A 26,769-nucleotide genomic window follows, 5' to 3' on the forward strand; every position below is an offset into this window, starting at 1 on the left:
CTATGTAATTTTAATACGATATAAAAGTCCATATAGAATAGTTGTTTTAACCATCACCACTTTTATAAACGTGAGATTATACAACAGTGGGACTTTATCGATGTGGGATGCGTTGTGTAACTGGATATCGAACTCCATTTCCCATAAGTCGGGAAATCCCTACGCTTCCATATGGCGACCCCCTGCGACAATGTGGAAAATGTTGTGGGGACACTAAGGGAGTCTTTAAAGTCGTTAGGCTTTGAAGTTTATCCTTTCAAGGTACAGTGTTCACCCTAGAGAACAGTTTGATGGTATTTTGTGATGAAATGAACACATTCTTATTCATCTCTGTTTAACAGGCGACTGTAGCATAGCGCCTAGCTAAGGAAGACTCCTTCAGAATCCTCTAAACCTTTCAACTGCAGTGTAGCGGATTATATCAATACGTTTAGTTCAGAAAAATGGTTTTAACTCTAAAACCAAACCAGCAAGCTTTACCATATCAGAATGTAGAGTATATTTGCGCGTAATACCCAGAATGTCTGCATGTGACTGTAAATATGCTGTTCAACGGTTTAAAGGGGAATATCACCCACTTTCTCAACACATCACTCAACATAATTAAATGGTTAAGATGTAAAGAAAGTAAGTTAGAGTGGCTTGGTATGAAATGCTCTGTTCTGAGGAAACTTACCGACTGAATTTTTCACAGTGGTTGTGATAGGAACCAGACGTCTGAAGAGCTTAATGTCTCTTAAAGGTCTCTCTTACATAAAGTTATTCCACAGAGTGGTTATGAACACTGCCTGATGCCAGAGACTTCGTCTTTCTGATAGTTTTGTGATTAAGTGTTGGCCTAAATAGCTTGTTAATCCATGTATTTTAATCCATTCATGATAGAGGGATTTTCATATAGGGTGTTGTAAGTCAAAATAGTCCCCTAAGATAATGTATTTGTTCAGGTTTTTCATTGTTTTACCATTACAAACATTATATATAAAAACTCAGAAGGCACATGTAGGTTCACTGGTGGCTTTGGATAGTAAATAAAATGGATGTATTTGTGTTCTAGACATCGTGACCTCTCGTTCCTATCACCACCACTATAAAGAAATCTGAGTCTGTGACTTTCTCTACAACAGACAATTTCACATCAACCCTCCCTGAATTACTTCATTTACATTTCAACAATGGAACTATGCAAAAATTTAGAAACATTTGTGGAACTCGTCTTTGAGAACATGCATGGCTGTAAAGCGACATCGTCTGACTTTCCATGCAGATATACTCAGAATTCAAAGAAAGCGTGTATGAAGGTGAGTCCTTGTGGCAACTCTATTTGAAATAATGTGTGTATGTATATGTCTCTATACAGATTGGATGGTACAATGCAGTTGTTTCTCAGGCCCATCACCTCCAGTATTCAGCAGACACTCTGGCAGTGGTAGTTCTGAGCACCCCGTCCATGTTTGAGAACTTATTCCTACCATTCCTACAGGGATGTTCCTGGAAAGGCATCAGCGATCCTATAGACCAATGTGTAGCTCATGCCATCTCCACCTGTGTCTCTGAGGTACATCTGACCTACCCATTAGAGCAATTTTTCATTTCAAGTGATTCTATATGAGGCCGTTTTTAAGTTGGGATCTGTCAGTACTTGTGGCCATGCTGTAATGGTCTCAAAAGTATGTTTCACATAAGTTTCACATCAAAAGTGTGTTCTCTTCCCCCTTTCACTCCCACCCTCTCAGCATTTTCCTGATCGATCTGTGGACATCATTTATGATTATGAGGTGCTGCCCAGCCGAAAACCAAAATTTCTGGCTCAGACTGCAGCTCATGTAGCAGGAGCAGCACGCTACTACCAGCAGTCAGATATCCAAGATCCACCATGGGAGAACAAGGTAAAGGATGATTTCATAGCATATTTCATATTTATATATATATATATATATATATATATATATATACCAGTGACATGTGCACCAGCTTTTGGCGATTTTTTGACTGCAGTAATCAGCAGAACCAAAACCTTTTTTTTTAACCAATGTGTGGTGTTGGGGCCTTTGTTTACTAAAAGAAAAAATTATGTGATTTATTATTATTTCAACCTCAGATTCCTTGGCCTTTGCTAATTTTCTGCAAAGAACATATAGAATAACACATTTTCAGTGTCTTCACACTGTTTACCCCTACACATTAATATTACACGTGGTGTTGGGGTGAACCTCTGGGGAATAAAAATGTGGAGGTGCTGCATCCTTCACTCTGTTCTCCTCCTACATGGCCTGCTGTTAGTGTGTGTGTGTGAGAGAGAGAGAGAGAGAGAGAGAGAGAGAGAGAGAGGGTAGACAACATGGAGAGGCTGCTGACTGGCTACAGCTGCTGAAGGAGAACCCTACGCTGGACACTTGAGATATTTTAAACATCTGGTATTTTTACGTAAATTGTTGTGGCTGTATTGATTTAACAAACCTATAATGTGGACCAGACCACTGAGTAACAAACACAACACCACACAAGGGTTAATGTATACACATTTCTTCTCAGAATGCTTTATAGTTCATATGTGGCAGCAGCTTTCAGCATACAACATAATACGCTGTAGGTGAAGCATACTAGACTTAATTTTTTGTATTAACGTGTCAATTTACACTCTCCACAATGTGATGTATTGAGTTGTGCATCTGTTAATGACAGATATTAACCTGGATGCTTAATCAAGTTGTTCAGTGACCCACAACTGTGTGGACTGTCTCATCCAGACAGCGCTGAACTAATGTATTATACTTTAAGAAAGTTTTAAAAGAATATTAAGTAGAAGCATATTGTATTAACAAGGTTGACAGCTCAAGATGAGATAGTAGTGCTTAATATATACCGAACATTATGACCACCTCTCTGTTTCTCTGCTCATTGTCTATTTTTTCAGCTCCACTTACTATATAGATGCACTTTGTAGTTCTACAGTTACAGACTGTAGTCCATCTGTTGATCCATCTCTGTAGTCCATGACTGTAGTCCATCTCTGATACTTTGTTAGCCCCCTTTTACCCTGTTCTTCAGTGGTCAGGACCCCCATGGACCCTCACAGAGCAGGTACTATTTGGGTGGTGAATCATTCTCAGCACTGCAGTAACACTGACGTGGTGGTGGTGGTGTGTTAGTGTATGTTATGCTGGCACAAGTGGATCAGACACAGCAGTGCTGCTGGAGTTTCTAAACACTGTGTCCACTCAATTAGACACTCCTACCTTGTCAGTCCACCTTGTAGATGTAAAGTCAGAGATGCTAGCTCATCTGCTGCTGCTACAAAGTGCACCTATATAGTAAATGGAACTGATAAAATGGTCAATGAGCAAAACAAGGACATAATGTTATGCCTAACTGGTGTATGTGGCTTGCATGATGTTTTTACACCAGGGTGGGGAACCAAGGGCAAGCAGAGTCTTATCATCCAAACCTGGCAATGAACTGATTAGTTCAGTCAGGTGTGTTTGAGCAGGAAAATCACCAGACTGTGCAGCAGTCTGGCTTTCTAGGACCCCACCCCTGTTTTGGTCCAGCTGATAAAAAGCTTCAGAACCACCAGACTAAAATTACACAGTCATTTTAACTTCAGTTTCTAAAATTTTGGAAACTTTTATGAACTTCATGCTTCAGCTTCTTAAGCCTAATGAACAAAATTAATTAGTTCCTTCATTAGCTTCACACATCTCCTTCCATGCTTACAGAAGATGTTCGGAGTGTGTATACACCCTCGGCTGGGGGGCTGGTTTGCCATCCGTGCTCTGCTGGTGTGGAAGGATGTTGAAGTGGGTGAAGAAATGCATCAGGTAGCTCCCACTGACTGTGTTAGCTCACAGGAGGCCAGGATAGAGCTGCTGGAGAGATTTAACTACCACTGGCAGGATTGGACCTACAGAAACATCATACCTGCGGAAGAGAGCTATTCTCCTTGGCAGCAAGAGTATTTTATTACTCCTCCAGCTCAGCGGGGGGCGCTGCTCAAGCAGTGGGGCTTTCTCCCAGAGACAGACTCTGAAGTGCAGTCTTCAATCAACAAACAGTGATGACTGCAGGTAGAGGAAGAATACTCTACTGCAGACTTTGCTTCAATGAATGACTTTTAGTGTACATAAGAAGTGTAAATTGTCTACATTTAGATAAGAAGTGCAATAAGTAATTGTATAAGGATGGATGAATCTCTTGTAGCCATAAGCCTACAGATGGCTGATTCCACAAAAACTTGCACACATTACTGTATTTGATTGTGATTTACTTCTTGTTATTGACAAAACTGACTAAATCAAACATTAAAAAACAGAAATGCACAGTAATATCTGCTTGCTTTATTTAGGCAGTTTTAAAAAACCCTCTTGGCCACTTGGGTAAGCCCTTGCACCCAAGCATGGTTCTGCCAGTGTCTACAGTACAGCAAAATAGACCCAGCAAAGCCACAATCCCAAAGTTGCCACGCTTCCTCTTATCAGGCACTGCCCAGGAAAACACAACAGAATAGAGGATGAGTAATAATTATGATGTCTACGGTATATATGAAACAATTAGATACAAAAAGCTTATTTTTTACTAGTGTATAGAGATACATAATCTTTGATTCCACATAATCTTACATTTCACTCCATACTATGGCTATATGGGATATCATACAAATATCGCTGATGTGAAAGTGAAACGTATCTACTCACCTCCAGAGGAGTACCCATGTGCATACACTACTCTGCTAACGATCCAAACCATTCCCAAGCTGCTGGCCAGACGCTAAGACACAGAGAAAACTGTCAAGATGACTATCCACTGAGGATGACCTAAACATTTGTGTCTGACCGTACTCACAGGATGGTGTATGCCTCCAGCACACAAGAAGAACAGGAAGAGAGGCAAGATTTCATTACTGGGAAGAAAAGGGAAAAGAACACACCTGTTAGACTGTTATGAAGTGGCCATTCAGCTGTTATCAGAATGATTTTACTGACAAAGTACATTTGCATCTACAAGGAATCAGTCAACCAGCTTCTCTTAGCAACATCCATGAGCCAATAAGCGTGCTTGTCCCACAATCTAGACTGCTGGATGGCTGTCTAAATTACATTCTGTATACATGGTGGTAATGTCATCACGCTTTAATTCGTATGCAATCCATTGCTATCAATAAACACACCCACTTTCAGCAGTATGGTTTAAGCCACACACACTTCATAGTTCTTTATACTTTTATAATTTAAAAGGTACTAAAAAATTCAGGAATCTGAAATGATATGTTTTAAATGATACCCAGCAATAATCACAAGTATATATAACTGAATTATATTATGATGACTTGAATTTTTTTATATTTTAAATTACTACTAGAGATTGACAGGAATACTACGCAAAGGTGAACATATAAGTTTTAACAGGTATTATACATTCAAACTGGCTCTTAGGATCCCCAAGACTATACAAATGTACATAGTATATGCAACAAAACAGCTACAGACAGAGATGCCTGTAAACAGGTATAATGTGCCAAGTATGAATTATCAAAAGCGCCATGTAAAGTGTGCTGAGTATACAGCTGAAGTGGCATCTACTGTGTTTTCCTCACTGAAACACACAAGGACGGTTTTCTGTGCCATTTTCTTTAACGATGTGCTGTCTAGTGTGGCACATACGTGTTCTGATGAGCTCTCTGGATGCAGTTGAAGATATGGCCGGTCTCTGGGTCATCACTGTACATTCTCGGATACTAGGAAAAGAAAAGGAACTTGTGCTGAGTTCAAGGGCACCGACATAGCGTCCTTACTATAGATCATTTCCTCTGGCTGGCAGTCAACACAGAGGCAGGTGTGCGTCAGCATGTGCTCCTGTGGTGTAAGCTGTGCACTCACCTGTACATTGTATTTGATGCGTGCCTTGACCACAGAGAAAGACAGATGGCCCATGAGGATGAAGGTAGCTGCTCCAGTGAGCACCACATAGCCATACTCTTTAGAGAACACCGCCATGCTCAGTACAGTCAGCCGGGGCAGAGCAGAGAGGACGTAGATGCTACAGATTCAGACAGAAAAGCGCTTAAAAGTCAAGATTTTAGTCAAGAGCGGCAACACGAGCACAGAGACGGTAATGACTGTGTACGCCAGGCTTCTGAAAGCGAAAGGACAGAAGTCTGAGCTATAGGAGAAAGGACATCACTGAGGTGACTTTCACTTTGGAAACACGCTATTTTAGGTCGGTCTCTGAGTGAAGAGCCCCTGTGGAACTGAACGCTTACAAAACGCACATTTGTAGATATAATCGGCTGCAGTTCTACGTACCTAGATAACTTTGTCCGTGTTGGAACGAAACCCCGCTGTAGATGTTTCCGCGCTCACGGCTGTGTTGGTTTAGCCCGAAGGGGCGGAGCTTCAGCTGCAGTGAAGACCAATCCGGTCAAACTGGAGATGGACAGGCTTTCACTTCGACACCAACAGAAGCACTTTAGGTAACGACTAAACTATAGGACTTTAAAAAAAAGTAAAGTATTCAGGCTTAGGTTCTTTCAAATAAATATTATGAATAAATTATATATGTTAATTAGGTCTTAGTTATGTTTATTTATTTGAATTTATTTATATTAGGTTACTACAAGATCAGTACTAGAGTTTGTCAGGGATATTATGCATAGCTGAAAATATATATTTATATATAATATCATACATCACATCACGTCTGATTGTTTCTTATAATATGACCATTTTCTACTATTTTTTAACCCCAGTCCAATTTTTAGTTTTAAATTTGATTATTTAACCGTCCTAATTAATTTTTTCTAATTTGAATTTTTAATTGAATGATTTTCTCTTTTAAATGTATTGTTTTAATCATATTTTAATTGTTTTTTTGTTTGCCTTTACTGTTGTGAAACAACTCTTACTCTGAATGTTCTCATTTGTAAAGCACTTTGAATGACGGCAGTGTTTGAAAGGTGCTAGATAACTAAACTTGCCTTGTCTTATTATAGATGTGACCATGCAGCCATTTTTCAAAGCATCTTTGCAATCTCAACAACAACGAAACAGGCTACTACAGGCCTGGATCTGCCCATCCGCAATCAGCCAATCCAGATGTTTTCTGTGTTCATGTGTCATGCACCTGAACTATCGCACACATTTCAGACACTGAACAGCCAATAGAGGCAGGCGGTTCTGAGGTGTGCAGTGGTTTAAGCGTGACTTCTGGAGCAAAGGTTGGACAGTGAATTACACAAACACAAGGTGCCCATTCATGCTGTGTGACTTTTCACCGAGTGTTTACTCACCTGCCGTGAATCAAGTGTGTTCAGGTTGTGTCCTGAAGAGTGTGCTATTGTTTAGTTTGGTTCACTGTTAACCTAGAAAAGAGGTCTTTAAACTGGTCCTCAAGACAGTCCACAATTTCCATAAGGGTGCAGCAAAAAGGGACCACCTGGAGGGCCCTGAGGACCTGTCACATGGAATGCCTTGGGTGTGATCTGAATTTTACACACACACACACACACACACACACACACACACACACACACACACACACACACACACACACACACACACACACACACACACACATTTCAGTAACAACTTGAGCTGATCAAATCATTAGCAGAGCAATTCATATTGAAATATTAGTCAAGAAGCTTTTCAGTAGATTTCAGTATGTATTCAACAACATATGGAAACTTTTTTTCTATTCAGTAAGGCTCAAGTTCAAATGAATAGCATGCTTCATAGCATATATCCACTAGATGGTACTATTCTCTACAAAACAAATGGGCCTGCTTTTCCACATAAAATAAATTCCTAATAGTTCCTGGGCGTTTTTCCAAGTTTTTTTAATAACAGAATATAAAAAGAGAACATCTACACTTTAATGTTTTCCTACGAAATATGGATTCCTCAAATGTATATTACTTTAAAAGAGCCTTTACCATATCCACCAAATATTTCCATATATCACCACATCTGGGAATTAGTGGGAACTACTTTAAGCAGCACCCATTGCTGATAAAGATGTTCACTAGTGCGCACATAGCTTGTATAATCCCCATTGCAAATCAGTGCTATGAGATAAGTTGGAGTGGTACAATGGGATGCTCTGGAGCAGCTTCACATGAGCCTAAGATCACTATGTCCAATGCCAAGTGCTGGGTAGAGCAGTGGTTGCCGTCCCTGAATCTGGGATCTCGCCTGCCCTGCACATGAGTGTTTCCCCTCCTCCCAACACACTTGATCCAGCTAATCTGCTCATTAACAAGCTACTTTGTGACTTAAGTGAGGGAAAGCACTAAAGTGTGCAGGCCAGGGGGTACTCCAGGACCAGAGCCAGGAACCTGTGGGCTAGAGAGGTATAAAGCAAACAGGAACAGTGGAACTGCAGTGATAAAGCATCATCCAATACACAAGTTGGACTGATCCAGAAATAATAATCCATCAGTACCTGTCCTCAGTAATTTCTTGTGGCTGAATGCAATCAAATCCTCACAGCAAAGTTTAATATCTAGAGTAAAGCCTTTCCAGAAGAGTGGATACTGTCACTGCAACAAAGGAGAAACAAACTCCCTACTAATACACTTGAATAAGAAACAATGGATGAATTTTTGGGCCTATAGTGCATTTCAGACTTGTTCAATGATAATTTTTCCACTCACCTTTCCTTCTTTTTCATGTTCTTCTCCTTTAGAAATACCAATTGATGTAGTTTTTGCAGACCACATAACCTTCCAGCTCAGTCTCATTTCATAGAGAACATTTCTCTAATGTCCTGTATATCATAGGAGAACACCTTTCTCTCCCTCTTTCCCTCCTCGTCAATAGCCTGGACGCCTTGCGGTTTTATGGATATTAGCTGTCCGGATTCAGACGCGTCGTCTATCATCACACACACTCCATTAGACTCGTAATTTAGCACCCGGTCATCCAGACGCCTACGATCGATAGGCAATCTTGCCCCTGTAACAGCATGAGCTGATATGATCTCACCTTGAGCTCACATATGGTCTCAACTTGGCAAAGACGTGTTATAATGTTTCATAAAAGAGAAAGACAAATTTTGAGTTAAGAGTGGGCAATGTGACGATATGTTACTGTTATATTGACTATTACATCAATTACATGACAATGTATTTTTCTGAGTATATCATGGATATTGTCAGTACTTCTAAAACTCTGGCTACTCACCTTATATATAAAGAGACACAGATAATTATGTGACAGTCTCTTATATTATTATTTTATTTTGTTCATTTTTTGTCAGCTTTTTCCTTCTTCCTTTTTCCTTCTTTTCCCTGCTTTTTTCCGTCTTGAAATCTCCACAGACAAGTGTTGGCAGTAGAATAGTACAAACTCGGTTTAGTTGTACTAAAGAGTTCAGTGAATTTAAATGTGGCACTATCAGACAATGCCACAAGACAGTTTGTGAAATTTCTGCCATGCTAGATCTATCCCTGTCAACTGTAAGTGCTATTACTGCGAAATCAAAGTGTCAAGGAGCAACAACAGCTCAGGCATGAAGCTGTAGACCATGCAAATTACAAAGCAAAGCCACCGAGTGCTGAAGTGCATGGCACATACAAATCAGCCATAACTCGCTACAGAGGTCCAAACCCCCTCTAGAAGCAACATTAACACAAGAACTGTGTGTTATGGGCTTCATGAAACAGGTTTCCATGGCCAAGCAGCTGCAAACAAGCCTATGTGCAATGTCAAGTGTCTGCTGAAGTGGTGTAGAACATGCCACCACTGCACTCTGGAACAGTGGAAACATGTTCTATGGAGTTATGAATCATGCTTTGTTATCTGACGGTTTGATGGGTTTGGCAGAAGTATAATTGTCTGGGGGCTGATTTTGAGTGTTTGGACTCTGCCCCTTAGTCCCAGTGAAGGGTAATGTTAATGCTACAGCATACACAGATATTTTAAACAATTATATGCTTCCAACTTTCTGGCAACAGATTGGAGAAGACCTTTTCTTGCTTCAGCATGGCTGTGTCCCTGTGCACAAGGAGCTCCAGTGATCCAGTGACTTCACATTAACACCCACGTGTTTGGAATGTGATTTCCAACAAGTGTCCACAAACCTGCCTATAGTGTATATTGTGTACCATAGAAACTCAGATGTTTGTGAGTTTTTCCCCCAGTGCAATCCACACCCGGTTATTTCCGAACTTCCAGCAACAGCTCGCTGACGCATACACAGTGCTGTGCACCTTGACAGTTTTCTGTGTGGTTGCTGCTGCAGACTAGTCCTAGCTTACATTACTGAACAGATCTCTAAGCAGAGTTATGCAACAGTTACAGCAACTACAGCAGACACATTTAGATGGCTCATGTATCCGTCTCAGATTCAAGACAATACAGAAGAAAAGATTTCCAACTACATTTTTTATATTTACAATACTGTGCAAAAATCACAGGCACAAAAGAAAACTTTTTAAAGCTATTTATCTGGGCAGTAAGTTTGTTTCTGCATGTAAAAGAAAAGTGCATGAATCTGTAGAATTCCATAAGCAGCACACCTGGTTTAGTATGGATGTAGGATGGTACCTGGACTTATTCCAGGAGAGGCTTGGAAATGCTACAGCTAACACACTGACACACATCAAATCACAGTGTGTTGTTTATGTATTTATATTTATCTTTCAGCAAAAAAATGCATTTCCTACTATTTTAACAGGTTTCCAGAATTCTTAAGGCATCGCTCCATTACAGATATTTAGACCGAATACATTCAGAACTGCGATTTTCTGCAGAAACAGTGTGATGCTCCTTTAAGAATGAGTCTGTAATGCAGAAAGCACACTGAAGTTGCTGCTTTTAGCAGTTGGAGTTTAGTGTGAAATGCCACATCTTCATGCGCATTCCTGTTCCAGACTCTCTAAAAAACTCACTCGGTGATTCATTCTCACACACTGCCAGCCTCAGACGTCAGTGCTAGTACCCAGTGGACTACACCTCTCGCTTTGGATTACAGGAGCACAGATGATACCGAGGACACAAGAGGGGAAAAACAGCCTTATATCAGTTGACAGGGGTCAGTTACCAGTGGATTCTGCCAGCAGGACTGGAAATCTCATTCCACTTTAGAGCACTAGAACTGGACTGATATGAGTGGATCATCTCACTCTCCTTGCCAAGGTGAGACAGCAGTATCTCACGTCTTCTAAGATAATGCGAAGTTCTCCAGTCTGGACTGGCCAGTCTTAAGCTCTCCCTACTAGATTTCTCTCTATCTGAATGATTATCTAACCTCCCAGGGTAATCTATACTTAGTTTAATGAAAAAGTTAGACTGGTCACTCCCACTGGCTACACTACCCCACCACAGATCAGTAAGGTGAGAGGCGGCTGTGGTGCCGGACAGCGAGCCAGCTGGGCCGCTGGTGTGAGCGGGCAAGGCAGGGGTCAGCGTACATAGACACTGATCCTCACGCACAATTTCTAACATAGGCTACATGCGCAGTGCTGGGAGACACTGATAAAATTTGATAATATGATATTTTCATCACACAGTATCACTGTATTTGATTCTGTTTAAGCTTGCATTAGTAAAGGTAATATGACAAAGAAAGATATTCCACTAGTTAGCTTTCAAAGTTATTCAGAATTAGATCCTACAAGTCCTGATAATATGTGTAGAAGTGTCATAAGGAAACTGAGGCAGTAAAGATACAGTCCAGGTTCAACTTGTTCTGATGGCATTTTTTTTGTTTTATTATAGTTTCTTCTCTTAACTTTACTAGAAAGTAAAAGTTGACAAAATATTACAATTGTTACCAACAAAGAAACCAGAATTCCAGAAAGGAAACCTACTATTTCATTAGTTCTTGTGTATTTGAAGTGTTTTTTCACATTGCAATCTGAAGCACCCAGCCAATAAAAGTACAATGAAACTATAAACTAAATTTTTCATGTCAAAACAAAACTTAAGTGCATGCTGTTTTTATAATAACCTAGACGATTGAACAAAAGCCTCATCAATAAAATATATAATCAAAAGTTTCAGTATTTAGTGTCTCCACACTTTGCCTTTATTACAGCTTTCATTCTTTTCATGAGACTTGTCTTTCAGTCTGCAGGGATATTTTTCCATACATCCAAATTTCAGTCACAGAAGTTGGTTGCATTTTCTGCTTCTCACAGTCCAAGTAATCCTGAATTCCACATTTAGGCTCAGTCCACAAAGCCTTACTCCAAATCTCAGATTTCCCAGTTGTGGTGTTCTAGTGTAAATTTTCTGCTTTTTTGTCTGTTTTTAGTTAAAGCTTCTTGAGAGCTACACATCCTTTTCATAGTGGAAGGATGGGCAGGGATTTTATTTCTACTTTTTATCTGATGGTGAGAGTTGTGGTGTTCCACTAGATCCTGTAGATCCTGTTCAGAATCCCATTTTGTTCTTGTTTTTTTGCCAGAATTATTTTCCTTTGACTTTCCTCTTTCTTATGCAAGTGGATTATCTTACAACTAATCTCCTCAGATACGTCTCCCTTAGCCATTTTAGATACACATGAGAGAGAAATCTGCAAGGCAGCTGAGGTGCGTTTGGGTAGTTGCTTGTCAAATTATTTCAGAAATATCATGTATAAGAGATGAGCACCCCACAACATAATAATTACTAGCTAAGGTCATGTCAACAAAAAAGCAGGAGTAGGTGTGTCATGCTTACTACCTCTGAATTTGTACATATAAACTTCTAAGTAGGACTTAAAGACAGCATAAGACTGGATGGGTGAAAGAGTTAAAGTAGCAATAAGGTGCGCTAAAGCAAAGAGAAAGACAAATATAATGTTAAATTGATGTTTTATTGGCTCTGAAGGCTCTTGTGTAATTTTGTTAACACTGAAATTTTATTGACACTGAAAAATGAATAAGCTAAAGCTTAATGGCTGTTTTAACTGTACACTGAATAAACGAAAAGGTGGTCTCTGACTTGCACGGTTCCATACACAGCAGTTGTCTAGGCTAGGTCTAGGATACCATGCGTAAATTACACAAAATAAAATTTTAAACTTGACAAACAGCTTCCTTTATGTATAAATACAGCTAAATCTGAAAATCAATACTGTTGTGTAACTCCAAATGCAGTTGCCTGTCCTAAGACCAGCAGAGACGAGACGGGGAGACACCGAACACCTTCACTGATACTGCAGGAACAGGGGAGCCGTGCTGAGATTGCGACGTATACATGCGCACATACATGAAGACACACGTGTACAGTATGCATGCATGCATGTAACCTCGGGTTACAGACATTCAAAACGTTGGCAAGGTGATCTCCTGAAATGCTAAAGCATGTAAAACATACGTGCTCGCACACTCTGTCTCTCACGTACATGTAAAACGCCCACCAGAGACAGCTGCCCAGAGAAGCATAGAGGTAGCTTTCAAAGAGAACTTGTAAAATTAGATTCTGCATGTTCTGACCACAGAAATAGGGGTGACTGATGTAAGATGACTGATTCAAAAGTCCTGAGCTAATGAGCTAATGCTTCAACAAACTGATCTATGGTGACTTACTAACCATTCCAAGATCACAGTGAGTTAAAAGCGATATTAACCTGACCTCATTGTGCCTACACCAGGATGTTGGGAACAGAAAAGCAATAGATGGAGACAGAAGACAGAGAATAAAAAAGAGGAGGAACAAATGAGGAGGAACAACCCACCAGTTATGTTTATCTGCAAGAGACTGTGAGTGACTAGTAAGGTCTAAGGTTCGATCCCCTGAGGCAACAGTACGTGCCTCAGTAAAGTGGCCTTGAGCAAGGCACCTAACCCCCAACTGCTCCCTGGGCGCTGTGGATGGGGCTGCGCACCATGTATGTGGTGTTTCACTGCATGGATGGGTTTAAATGTGGAGGTGAAATTTCCTCATTGTGAGACTAATAAGGGTCATTTAACAGGTGTTTCTGTCTATCCTTCCACTGTGAAAAGACACCTCAACACTCAACGTCTGCAAAGATGGGTAGCTGTTAAGAAGCTGTTTCTAAGAAAAGGAAATAGACAAAAAAGTAGAACATCTGTGATTCAAGCAAAGTAGCTGCTGTTTTTTTTTTAAACAATTGGCTGACCACCACAAAGTCCAGATCTCAACGTCACTGAATGTGTTTAGGATTACTTGGATTGTGAGACTTAGAAATTGCAACTAACTTCGAAGACTGAACTTTGGAGGTGTGGAAAAATATCCCAGCTGCTTTCTTGATGAGAATGGAAGCTGTAATGAAGGGTTGATACACTAACTACTAAAAAAAACTTAATTTACTGAGTTATTGGGGCTTCATCTGATGCTGAAAATGTATACTCAAAGCCCATTTTGATTTAAAAATTAAATAAAGGGTGGTCTCTGACTTTTGCACAGTCCTGTATTTCCTAGCTTTAAGTTAAGATATACATGCAGTATTTCAATGAGTTTCCAATGCAGTAACTATGTTTAAGTATCATTAAGATCAACTTTTTTTTAATAATTCATTTTAGTGACGTCCAGTAAAAGTGAACTTATATCAGTGTTTTTCAGCTAGTTACCTACGCAGATCATGATGCGGAAGAGAAGAACAACAATGGAAAATCAAGCAGACAGAGAGAGGCAGGGAGAAGATCCTTGTCCTGTTTGCCTCAGCGATTTTGACCATCAGACTCATGCTCCCTACACGCTACCTTGTGGTCATACATTCTGCTCGTCCTGTCTGCTGCACCCCAGCCTGGTCAGGTATGGATACCTCTGCTGCCCCCTCTGCCGTTGCCTTTCCTGGCAACCCAGAACCCTGCGCAGGAACATGCTGCAGAGCAATAGCACTGAACAGAGTTTAGCTAATCAGCAAACTGTTACTTCAGAGGACAATGCAGGACACTCTGGCATTAGGGTCTCTCTATCAGAACGAACACAGAGGGAAGAAAATCCAGTTACTATTTCATCAAACAACAGAAACCAAACTGAGAGAAGTGCATGTACCTTCTCTCAGACTAGAGTCTGGACTTCTAATCCCACTGAAACATGGGAAGATGGATTTAGCCAAAGAGTAAGAACCTTTCAAAGCACTCAAACCTCACAACAAACAGGCACCACAAGCAGAGCAATTCACTTTTCCACAGTAACTCCATTTACCACAAGCCAGTTTCAGCTGCAGCAGTTCCTCTCCTGGCCAGCAGGGGTCAGTGGGCTGGACGAATCCTTGTTCTTTAACCACTGTGCACTGTGCTATAGACAGTCTTTTAACCATGGTCATATATTAGACTGCAGTCACTCTCTGTGTCAACGCTGTCTGGAGGTCTTGTTGGGCTTGGCCTCTCCAGGATGGGTTTCCTTCCTCTACTGCCCTCAATGTCAGGGTCAGACTGCAGTGTTCCAACAAGCATCTAACACCACTGCATCATCATCGACTCAATGTCCTGAGAGAAGAGAGTTGGCCATAACTGAGGCCGACAGAGCAGGGAGGGAGCCGGAGAGGAGGGGGGTGGGCTGCTGTGGCTGCAGAGCATCATGTGGAGTGATGTAGAAGACTCAGCGCCTATAAACACAATACTGTCACTAATGACACATTGGTGTAAGTGGGTGAGGACAGAGAAATGGCCTGATGGCCACTACAAGCTCAAAGCTGGAGTATGTGGTCAGTGTGAGTAAGACTGTACACACCAGGGATGGGTCAGAGAATGGGTCACCCCTGCTGGGACTTTTCTGACAAATAGGTGGCTTCACTAATCTGCTTGAGGCTCAGAACTCAGCTGACTGGCCCCTCTGTATCTCCATTACACGTGCTTGCATAAGCACAAACATGGTGCTCAAAATAGACAGAACAGATATGTATGTACTCATATGACAATACGCAAGCATAATCTATCCTGAGGAAGTGGTGCAGAGCTTATTTACAAATAAACGTAGGTTAACTTTAAGACTGGACATCAGTCTGTATATTTCTGTGTGTGTCTGCCCTGCGATGGACTGGTGACCTGTCCATATTAGCTACAACTAAAATATGAGTAACAAATATGGTGCCTCTCTGTCAGGGAATTGAACAGGTGGGGATACTGGCCACTATACTACCGATACCATTTAGGAGAATTCCACTGTAATCTATGTTAGTCACTGCTAGAGGTCACACAATACCACCAATCTGATTTTTTTCTTTAAAAACTACCAAACTTTTAAACTGAATCACTTCTGGTGAGCATCTAAAAGTAGCTCAAACTACCCAAACACTCTACTACCCCACAGGAAGAAATACACAGCTAAAAACATCCCAACAGTCAATGCAAGTGTGAGCAATTTCAGGCTGGATGGGATCAGATTTAATCTGATATCTGATTCATCATTTTCTGTTAAACGGCCTGATGCAGATACCTGATATCAGTTCGGTGCACCTCCCTTACACTAGACTAGAGCACAATGTCACAACCATTAATGTGGTACCATCTGAGTCAGCCTTACATAAAACCTATAAATAATAACAATAACAATAACAATAATAATAAGTTCCATTTATATTGCACCTTTTGAAGCCCAAGGTCTCTTTACACAGGTAAATCAAATGGATCCATCAGTCAGGACAGACAGGGCATGAGGTGAATCTAGTTTATCAGATAACCAGAGACAGATGCACGATGCAGCTGAGACCAGAGGCCTATCTATCACAGTAGGATTTATGGCTTAGCCGGCTAACTTTAGGCTTAGTTTGTTCTAAGCCTGGATTTTCTGTCTCACAGCTGTGGATTACTTTATTACCAGACTTACGGATTGCAAAAAGCAACCAATCAGGACAAGCTTCTAAACTATCAGGGCCAGCATTCTGACAGACAAGAACCCCTCTGGTCCTTTACCTTTATGACGTTTGTGGTATCAATTATATGAAAAAACAACCCATTGAGGAAACACAGATATAAAGAATGTAAAACTAGTGTAGTGTTATTGCATTTGTTACGTTTTTGTGGTGTAAAACTTAAGAAATCCTGTCTAAGTTGAACTTGCTTCACCCAAGGAGACGTGCAAACATCAACTCGCAGACCAGAGTCTGACTTCCACAACAATGTGGAATGAGGGACTCTCCTAAGAGCTAGAATCTTCCAAGAGAACTTCTCACACCAGCACACAAAGAAATTCAGAGTGTAAATCTTCGACCTCCCAGATCTGACACGCTGGTCTCAATAACTAGTCAAACTTACCAACAGTGACCAATGGGACAAGGCTTTGTGAAGGGTCAATGTCTCATTCCTCTCTACATTTTAGCCATTGCATTATCACTGTCAAAACCTTGAGCCATGATTGTTTTTCCAAGTTTGATGTAAATTATTAGTCAGTTAAATTATTTGGCATAGAAATGTGATTCTCATATATTTGCTATTTAAAATGACATCCCCTCATGTCACACACACAAACTCACTAATCCACAGGTCATTTACCTCAAGCCACTTCCCAGTGCAGCAATTCCACTCCTGGCCTGCAGGAGTCAGTGAGCTGGGCAAATCCTGGCTATTTAACTGCTGTGATCTGTGCTGCATCACAAAATCCCATCAGGATTTTGTGGCCATTTTTCGTGATTGTTGTGAAAATGCTTGATTTTGCAGCAGCTTTTCTTAAATATTTGCACTTTATTTTGGGAGGTATGGGAGGTTGTAATAAAACTGTACAAATGTGCATCAGCCAGCTTAGTTTGCTTGAATTAAAAACAAGTGGGGGAAAAACCCAGAACAAATGAAGCCCCTGAGGGGCTGTGGTGAAAAAAAATGACATTGGGTTTTCTTGCAAAATCTCTGCAATCACAGCAGTCTCGGTCTCAACATCAGCAAAACAAAGCAGATGATCGTGGACTACAGGAAGCGGCAGAGGGGTGGTCACTCTCCCCTATTCATCAATGGAGCAGAAGTGGAGAGAGTCAGCAGCGTGAAGTTCCTCGGCATACACCTTGCTGATGACCTCACCTGGTCCCTGCATGACAACACTATTGTGAGATCTGCCCGTCAGCATCTCTTCTTCCTGCGTAGGCTCAGGAAGTTTGGTCTGCCTCCTCAGATCCTCACCAACTTCTACAGATGCACCATAGAGAGCATCCTCACAGGCTGCATCACTGTCAGGTCTGTACCACTGCACCGCCTGCGACCACAAGGTCCTTAAAGGAGTGGTGGGAAGCAGAAGCTATCATAGGCAACAAACTACCAGCCTTACAGGACGTCTACCAGTCCCACTGCCCCAGGAAGATCAAAAAGATCTGGTCAGATAGCGTCACCCAGCACACAGCCTGTTCACCAGATTTCACAGCATACAGGCTAGAACAACCCGGTTTATGAACAGTTTCTACCCACAGGCTGTCACTGAAATGATAGAAAGAAAATAATAGTAAACAGAATAAAAGCACCAGTCACATATTCAGGAGACAAGAAAAAGTAGCAATATAAAGTGCTCTCTAACATCCAGCTGTGCTGTCTGACTCTGATCTGTCTTCTATGTTCGCTGCAACTATCAACACAGTGAACATTTGCCAATGAAAGTGCACAAACGATCAAAGTTTTACAGTGGAAAAGGGGAAGTCAGCAGCGGACTGCCTTTTATCCACAACAATGAAAGCCGTTTCCATCCAGCTTTTGTGTAAAACGTTCAGGAATTGATTCTCCTGGTCTTTCTTTAACTGAAATATTCATAGCCAACTATCTGCATTATTTTCAGCTTCTTGGCATGCATCACTAAAAGCATCCACTTAATGCAAAAGTAGTGCGATGTTTGGACAGAACTGTGAATCCTTTAGAATTCTGTAAAGTTAAAGTGAATTTGCACCGATTAGGAACTGCAAATTCCTAGAAGGACAGATCGTAACAGAAGGAGGAAGCTGTTCGCTGGCTGAAATATAAAGGGGTCAGTGTGTTATTCTGAACATCGTGGCTGTATTAAGTTACATAAAGTCCTGCCCCTCAAGAACCAATGAACTTGGCATTTAGTGTGCTATTTGAGCCAAATACTACAACCTATTCATGTGAGTTTTGTTTGATTTTACCATTGATTCATTACAAATATGCTTTTAAAACAAATATTATCAGATTTAAAGGTCCCTCTATTCACATGCATGCGTGGTCTTGCATGACAGTACATAACTGCCCATAAGGGTTGACAGTACTGACAGCAGTGGACAGGAATACTGCAGCTACATGTGATCCTTTTACCACAGTCCAGCATTTATACTGCAGACAACCTGAGCTGTTGCTGGCCTTAGAATCTCCTCACAGAGTCCATGTCCGTTCACTGGGTTCATTCTGCCGCACATTAGGACTCTTGGTAAAAGGTTCTCACTCTCCCCGTCGGGGAATCGAACCCCGGTCTTCCGCGTGACAGGCGGAGATACTGTCCACTATACTAACGAGGAGGAGGCGCTGAGAGGGTTTCAGGACACCCAGTCATCTGTGAGATACAACTGAGGTTTTGTAGCAGATGCGATATTTAAGCTTGTACTATAACACAACCTCAATGTCCCACGGATACACAACAACCAAGTTAAGTGGTGAACCTTTAATAAAACAGCACATCAATGAACAATAAAGCTCTACGGCGGAGGAACACAGCTGATCCGGACAGCTGCTTTACTGCTCTGTTGAGGCTCCACAGCAGAATCAGATTACTGGGTAAAATTAAAATAATCCTTCTTTGCGGTTTTGAACACAGACTTAGTAAGAATAGGTCTAAAATGCTGGAGTTAATGTTGAACTGCTAGCTAATTCACCCTTTAACCATGAATGTTGACGCGCAGACCGCGGGTCACCATAGCAACACAGACAACCGCGTCGCCTAGCTAGTTGCTAACGAAAAGACAGAAAGGTTTGAGGCGGACGTCGATCATTTGGAGATGAACTGACATTTACAATCACTCCAGCTGGTTCCCTGACGCGTTTAATCTGCAGCGAGAAACTGTCAAACTCTAAAAAGTCTCGAAGCTGAAGTCAGCTTCGCGTTCAAAACCTTAAATGGTGCCAGAGGCGCCAGAACGTAAGCTACCTGTTGCACCATTTAAGGTGGAACGGGACAATTCAAACAAGAAGCTGGAGAATGACAAGGTGACCTCAGTCTCGTAAAAAGTTGAACGAGACATTTCACTAGACGCTACAGAGTAAAAGTAACGATGCAGGTGCGAAAAAGCAGCTACAGCTGAGCTAAAGGTTAAAGCAGAGCAAAGCAAGTCTGCAGTTTCGTTTAAATGTTTAGCCTATACTAGGGCATTGGCACATACTGAGACATATTTACAGCCAATACGGTAAAACGGGTGTAAAATATTGTGTCTCTTAAGGCAGACCGATCTTTGCTGAAAAGACAAAACGGCTCTTCTTAACATTGGGGTTGCCGACCATTGCCTTAATGCAGCTTGCACAACGGGCAGGTCAGGTCCTGCAGTCTGATTGGCTAAGCCTCGTTCGAAGTCGCTGTAAAAACCTACGACCTCTTCACAACAACGGAATAGTGTATTACTGCACAAACCCCTTGTGCTATGAGCGAAATAACATTTGACTCTCACACTGCTCGCATGGACCACCGAGCATATTGATGAAGTAAGAACCCGTTTTTTTGTGTGTAAACTGAGGGTTTGCAACTAATATTCGTAACTAGAACGTGTTAAGTCAGACTGGTCCGCTAGCTAACAGGCTAAAAGATAGATAACAGTGAAAACCACCAGGTTAGCTAACGTTACAGCATTAATATCACATGTTTCGGTTAAACTAACGTTACTTACGATAAGTTTTGGTGTAAAACGGCACGACGCAAAGGAAAGTACTTAGTTAAGATACAATTCGTTGTAGAACGGCAGTACAAAAATGTCCCTTGACTGGATGACACGCTTCAAGAGTCCGTGCTTCAGTCAGAAGTAACCTTAGCATCACACCCAGGCTGAATCCCAAACGGCGCCATACTCCCTAAATAGTGTGCTAGCTATGCAAAAAAATCTAACCTCTACAGCCAGTAGTGTGTAATTTGTATGGATGTGGCTGAGTCCCAAATGACGATTTCATAGCTAGTGTTATATTTTGTACCGTTGTGGTGCAGAATCAAGTATGTAACTTTCTACTTAGTTCAATTGTTAAATTGTAAAAACTGTTTGACCAGAAGATGATGGGTCTCCCCTTGAGAGTCTTGGTTCCTCCCAAGGTTTCTTCCCCCAGTCTGAGGGAGTTTTTCCTTACTACCATCGCCTATGGCTTGCTCACTGGGGTATATGTGTTGTAACTGTATGTTTTTAACCTTCTGTGATGCTGTTTTGTGACAACATCGTTGTAAAAAGCGCTATACAAATAAACTTGGATTTAATTGAATTCACTAACCTAGCTATGTAACCTAGTTAGGGAGCGGAGAGCTGTTTGAGATTGAGCCCCAGCACGAAAAGAGGGGAGCAGCTAGATTGGTCCTATATAAGACTCTCAGTGGTTTATTTAAACACTTAATGGTTAATTTAACCAAAAAGTATTTATAAAGCGAAAGTTTTTACATTAAACAGCGCTGAGTTATCATATGTTCTTAGTTATACAACGAAACGTTTAAAATTCATGAAATGACCGCAATACACAGCGATGGACGACCAAACGATCTTCTCCTCATTTAGCGGTCAGTTGTTGCTAAGCAACGATGGTATAGCATACTCTAAAGGAACTACATTAGTTTGCGGATTTCTTCTTTATAACGATGATCATTATTAATAATGACAAATTAATTTTCTGATGAATTGTATATTCTAGCATGTTTTATGTTGGCTGACGCAAGAAGCCATTCCATTCAATTAATGAAATGCTATGTTTCTATTTTTGGTACAGGTAAAGGGAGCCCCACCGTCAGGCAGGGCGACAAAAAATTAGGTAAAACTCATGATGTTCCTCCCCACGGAAATCTTTAGTAAAAGGCGAAAGATTTATACGATCTGAAGAGAAACATGAGTGATCTGAGGGTGGAGCGCGCAGGAGCTCCACCACACCAACACTGATACATGTCCACTGGACGGTTAACGGACCGCCACAGAGTCTGAGCGCTAAACAGTCACTAACACTCAGAACCAAGAGCAGCAGCTCTGTGTACTGATCACTCGCTCTGTGGAGAAGAAATCACGGTGGAAAACAAACTACTTAAACTGTGTAACCTTGAGGTTCGCAATGCATCACGGGTAACGTGCAGCAGCAGCTCGTCCTGCCGTTGGCTGGTTCACTGAGTAAGTGTGACTGAATATGTTTATCGGGCACCGCTGACATTTTGTCTGTTCTACGTGTTTTTCTTTATTCTTTATATTTTGCAAACCGAATAAAATCACCGCCTCGTCTGTCCCGGTTCAGTGACAGTCGAGCGATGGTTAGAAACACAAGAGGGAAAACCTAAAGGGCAACTCCACCAATGTTTCAAAGTTCTACATAATTAGCTGATTAAGACGCAAAGCCGTTCTGCGTGGTTCCTTTTTGCGAATCGCTTCACAGTTTAATGCCTCTAAAACTCTTTCACAGAAAGTTACTGCGCAAAATGTTTGTGAATGCGCTGCCTGGTGCCCAAGACAGTTTTTACGATAGTTTTGGCCTAAAACGTCTTGTTTATCCGTTTATTTTAATCCATTCATTTCGTAGGGACACATGCAGGGCGTTGTAAGTCAAAACAGTCCCCAAGTGTATTTTCAGCTATTTTACCGTCATCAACACTACATATACACACTCCAGTCACACAAGGGCGGAGTGATACGCAAACGAGTCGGTTCATTTGAACGGCTCTTTGAGATGAACGAATGGAGCCGAGTCGCTCTGGAGAGCCGTTCTTTTGACCGCTGTGCCCAAATTTCACAGCGTCCCCTAAAATCCCATCCACCCTTCACAGAGCAGTGAGAACCGGCCAGTCAGAGACCGACTGGATCTCACTGCTGGTTCTCAAAAGAGAGAGAGACGTCGCCGCGTCTCGATCCTTAAAGGCAGAACGAGCCGGACGGGCCGGTTGCTGTTGAAACACCATTCAAAGTCGTTCCCTATGGAGAGACAGAGAGAAATGGTGGTCGAGCGAGCTAGAGAGTGAATGAAGAGAGGGAGTGGCCTTAGCGAGAGCAAAGCAGTGAATCAGAGAAAGAAACGTCTAAAATCTGTTTGCAGTGCAGATCGCTGACATTAAGTCAGGCGAAATGAGTAATTTAGTGCTGCTAAACCTGTTCCACACATGTGAAACAACATTATTACGGTGGGACGTGAAGCCTGAATCTGATCCAAAACTCGTCCTTTCATTATCTCAGGAATTATTTCACAGGGCCTTAATAAAGAATGAAATAGAGACCTTAAGGGTTAGCACTTCACAGAGAAACGCCCGTTCAAGGCTCCAAGTTCGTGGTTGGTTGGTGGAGTGGTTGGTTAGTGTAGTGGGTAACACCCCTGCCTTCTACGTTGGAGACTGGGGGTAAACACCCTACACGATACCAATAAGAGTCCTTGGGCAAGACTCCTAACACCACCCTCGCCTACCTGTGTAAAAAATGATGAAATCGTAAGTCGCTCTGGATAAGAGCGTCTGCCATGCTGTAATTCATGGACTGGAGGTTAGGGAACCAGCCCTGTGACCCGAAGGTCGCTGGTTCGCTCCCCTTGGCTGACAGTCCATGACTAAAGTGCCCTTGAGCAGCCCTAAGCAGCGCCGTGGATAGGGCTGCCCACTGCTCCGGGCACATGTGCATGTATGTGGGTGTTTCACGGCACAGAGATCTTACTTCATAGCATGTAGAGCACAGTGACAAACGATTGTAATTTCAATCAACTCATTAATATTTCTGTAATGTGTTTCTATTATTAGACCAAGCAAAAGGAGCCCCACCGTCAGGCAGGGCGGCAAAAAATTAGGTAAAACTCATGATGTTCCTCCCCACGGAAATCTTTAGTAAAAGGCGAAAGATTTATACGATCTGAAGAGAAACATGAGTGATCTGAGGGTGGAGAGCGCAGGAGCTCCACCACACCAACACTGATACATGTCCACTGGACGGTTAACGGACCGCCACAGAGTCTGAGCGCTAAACAGTCACTAACACCCAGAACCAAGAGCAGCAGCTCTGTGTACTGATCACTCTGTGGAGAAGAAATCACGGTGGAAAACAAACAAACAAACAGAAAAACGCAACCTTATGAGCGCGGGGCGTGCAAAGCATCATGGGTATCGTGTCGGAGCAGCTCGTCCTGCCATTGGCTGGTTTTACTGTTTGAGCCGTTGAAGAGTCTAAATAGATTTGAACAAGAAAAGGACTCGCGTTTTACGCCAAACACAGACTAATGTGTCGTCTAAACGTTGAACTGAACGTTGAACTGGGACGCTTAAACGTGAACTCATAACTATCCTTATACTCTGTCAGCGCCAAGAAGAGAAAGGGCTCAGTAACGGACAGTAAAGGAAGAGCTAGAACCGCTGCAGGACGCCGACAGTAAAGCGACTGCGCCCGGGTAGCTGAGAGAAACTTACTGCTTTGCTTTATTCATTTAGCCTGAGCTGGTAGCCATGTGTCCGTGTTTAATAGGGTCGGTGGATCGTTCAGAATCAGGGAAACAGACAGGAAAGGAGGATCATTCGGCTCTGCGGGTGGAGCTTCTGACCCTGACTCCTCTGCTGTTAGGTTCCTCCTTACTCCTCCTCCTCCTGTCCCTCTCCGACTCCTCTCAGTGTGTCTTCTTCATGCTTTTCAGGACACACACTTCTCAAAAGCTGCTTTGGGACAATGTAAACAACACGTTTCGAATAAATACATTTGAATTTAATACATAAAGAAGGGCCGAATACCTACAGAGATCATATACGATACAAAATAGCTCTCTAGCGACACGCAGCGGCTAAAAGAAGAAACAAAAACAGAGAGAAAGGTCTGATGTTGGGGATGCCACTCCAAAGCCAGTGAGACAGCGTGGCTCATCATGGCAGAGCAAAAAGATACTGACACTGCTTTTCTAGTTTAATGGGAAAATGTCTTCAGAAGTGTAGCCAGGGTCCACTTCTCCAGTCTCAGCTGTTACATCACACGGACGAGCGCCTTAATCGACTGCTCCTCCACTCGGGTTAATATGTTTAATATGATTAAAACATCACTGAACATCACGCAGCTACGTCTGCACATATAACGGTGAGCGTTTATTCTCTGAACTAATATTAGCTACTCCATCCTCTCCTTCACTGTTATTGCCTTCATGCTAAGCTTCACTGGCAATCACGCGATAGTGCACACTGGCGTCACGACTAAGCACTCGGGGGAACTGTCAGTCATTATTTGCATCAACCAGTCAAGTAAAGGTTAACATGTCAATCACATTTCGCAGTGACCAGATACAGTGAGAACTAACTCGTTATTTACAAAATCCCGTTTAAATTTTTTCTCTTGTCCTCACTCACTACGACTTATGTGTGTCATATGTTACCCAAACATCCGCTCTGTGCAGAAGGAAAGAGTGATGATAACTTCATTCAACTCATTAATATTTCTGTAATGTGTTTCTATTATTAGACCAAGCAAAAGGAGCCCCACCGTCAGGCAGGGCGGTAAAAAATTAGGTAAAACTCATGATGTTCCTCCCCACGGAAATCTTTAGTAAAAGGCGAAAGATTTATACGATCTGAAGAGAAACACGAGTGATCTGAGGGTGGAGAGCGCAGGAGCTCCACCACACCAACACTGATACATGTCCACTGGACGGTTAACGGACCGCCACAGAGTCTGAGCGCTAAACAGTCACTAACACCCAGAACCAAGAGCAGCAGCTCTGTGTACTGATCACTCGCTCTGTGGAGAAGAAATCACGGTGGAAAACAAACAAACAAACAGAAAAACTCAACTTTATGAGCGAGGGGGGGGGGGGGGGGGGGGGGGGGGGGGGGGGCGTGCAAAGCATCATGGGTATCGTGTCGGAGCAGCTCGCCCTGCCATTGGCTGGTTTTACACTCTGCAGACGTGGAGGAGGAGACAGTGAGGAGAGGATCATTCAAGTGATAAACGCACGCCGTCAGCAGGGCAGCATCCATGAGCTAATCAGCTAGCCATGCAAACTTTGCAAAATGTTTTTGACAAATTTGAGCAAAACTTTCACGTGTGTGAGTGATTGTTTTGTCTGGTGCAGCCTTTAGCACGCTAACGAGCCAGCTAGCAGAGGCCAGCCATGAAGTTGTATCGGCAGTTGCTATTGAAACGGAAGATGCTTCCAGAAGCAGGTTTAGGTTTGAGTACAGTTCAGCAGGGCTGTTCAATTTCCTGAAGGTCTTGAGCCAACCTCTGATTCCAAGTGAACAGATGGAGGCGACTCCAAAAATCCTGTCATGAGCGAGTTATTGCTGCTGTTTACAGTGCACTGCTGTTTTGTACATGGGAACATGAATGTCACGGTGTGGAATCGAGTACTTGGAGTTGGAGCTTTGGAGTCGACATTCGATTCTCAAATGCATAGAAATGGAGAATCAAGTCTTTCTGAGATTAATTTAGCTCTATAGTCTAGTAAGGCTTAGATTAGGTTTCTGCCGAAAAAGTTTAGACTACACGGACTCCATCCAGTAAAAGTTTTCTTTCTATTTGTAAGTATAAATTTGTACATTTACAGCAGTGGCAGTAGGTTTGGATCATTTTGTTTACAAATGCATTTTCGTTGGTTATAATATTGTGGGCATTGTAAGTCTTGATTTAGGGTTAGGGTGTCCCAATTTTTGTTGAGATAGAGGGGTAGGGCAAAGTGTTAGAGCTACATGGCCCTCCAAACTGAGGTATTTCAGAGACTCACTCCAAACAGTGTTATGAGAAAAAAAAAGAAAAACCAGCAAGGTGGCTGTGCGAGCGACCAAAGAA

At 42.1% G+C, this 26,769-nt stretch overlaps 2 protein-coding genes and 4 non-coding genes across 6 annotated transcripts; 1 reads left to right on the forward strand and 5 right to left on the reverse strand.

Moving 5' to 3' along the window:
• The first annotated feature begins 133 nt into the window (after window positions 1-133).
• On the forward strand, window positions 134-4,322 carry mmachc (metabolism of cobalamin associated C). The gene is made up of 4 exons (XM_017688486.2): window positions 134-261; window positions 1,358-1,555; window positions 1,734-1,886; window positions 3,717-4,322. The coding sequence occupies exons 1-4, from the start codon at window positions 172-174 to the stop codon at window positions 4,053-4,055; spliced, it is 780 nt and encodes a 259-aa protein (XP_017543975.2). The 5' UTR covers window positions 134-171; the 3' UTR covers window positions 4,056-4,322.
• On the reverse strand, window positions 4,313-6,433 carry mgst3a (microsomal glutathione S-transferase 3a). The gene is made up of 6 exons (XM_017688494.2): window positions 6,300-6,433; window positions 5,874-6,033; window positions 5,658-5,731; window positions 4,840-4,897; window positions 4,692-4,764; window positions 4,313-4,478 (listed from the first exon to the last, which is right to left on the reverse strand). The coding sequence occupies exons 2-6, from the start codon at window positions 5,988-5,990 to the stop codon at window positions 4,339-4,341; spliced, it is 462 nt and encodes a 153-aa protein (XP_017543983.1). The 5' UTR covers window positions 5,991-6,033; window positions 6,300-6,433; the 3' UTR covers window positions 4,313-4,338.
• Window positions 6,434-19,263: 12,830 nt separating this feature from the next.
• trnad-guc lies at window positions 19,264-19,335 on the reverse strand. Its single transcript has one exon. It is a non-coding gene; the product is annotated as a tRNA-Asp (tRNA).
• Window positions 19,336-21,771: 2,436 nt separating this feature from the next.
• Window positions 21,772-21,887, reverse strand: LOC119263339. Its single transcript, XR_005130255.1, has one exon. It is a non-coding gene; the product is annotated as a U5 spliceosomal RNA (small nuclear RNA).
• Window positions 21,888-23,766: 1,879 nt separating this feature from the next.
• Window positions 23,767-23,882, reverse strand: LOC119263340. The gene has a single exon (XR_005130256.1). It is a non-coding gene; the product is annotated as a U5 spliceosomal RNA (small nuclear RNA).
• A 1,574-nt stretch (window positions 23,883-25,456) lies between these two features.
• LOC119263341 lies at window positions 25,457-25,572 on the reverse strand. The gene has a single exon (XR_005130257.1). It is a non-coding gene; the product is annotated as a U5 spliceosomal RNA (small nuclear RNA).
• Between the last annotated feature and the right edge of the window lie 1,197 nt (window positions 25,573-26,769).

Source organism: Pygocentrus nattereri, chromosome 4 (genome assembly GCF_015220715.1).
Source record: "Pygocentrus nattereri isolate fPygNat1 chromosome 4, fPygNat1.pri, whole genome shotgun sequence".
Lineage (NCBI taxonomy): Eukaryota > Metazoa > Chordata > Actinopteri > Characiformes > Serrasalmidae > Pygocentrus > Pygocentrus nattereri.

Bases quoted from the DNA above. Each gene is read 5' to 3' on its own strand.
- mgst3a (XM_017688494.2), bottom strand. From the start codon at position 5,990: ATGGCGGTGTTCTCTAAAGAGTATGGCTATGTGGTGCTCACTGGAGCA. The intron at 4,898-5,657 runs GTATGTGCCACA...TTTTCTTCCCAG, and splicing joins CAGAGAGCTCATCAGAACAC to TAATGAAATCTTGCCTCTCT. The intron at 4,765-4,839 runs GTGAGTACGGTC...TCTGTGTCTTAG, and splicing joins CTGGAGGCATACACCATCCT to CGTCTGGCCAGCAGCTTGGG.
- mmachc (XM_017688486.2), top strand. From the start codon at position 172: ATGGCGACCCCCTGCGACAATGTGGAAAATGTTGTGGGGACACTAAGG. The intron at 262-1,357 runs GTACAGTGTTCA...GTCTCTATACAG, and splicing joins TTGAAGTTTATCCTTTCAAG to ATTGGATGGTACAATGCAGT. The intron at 1,887-3,716 runs GTAAAGGATGAT...CCATGCTTACAG, and splicing joins ATCCACCATGGGAGAACAAG to AAGATGTTCGGAGTGTGTAT.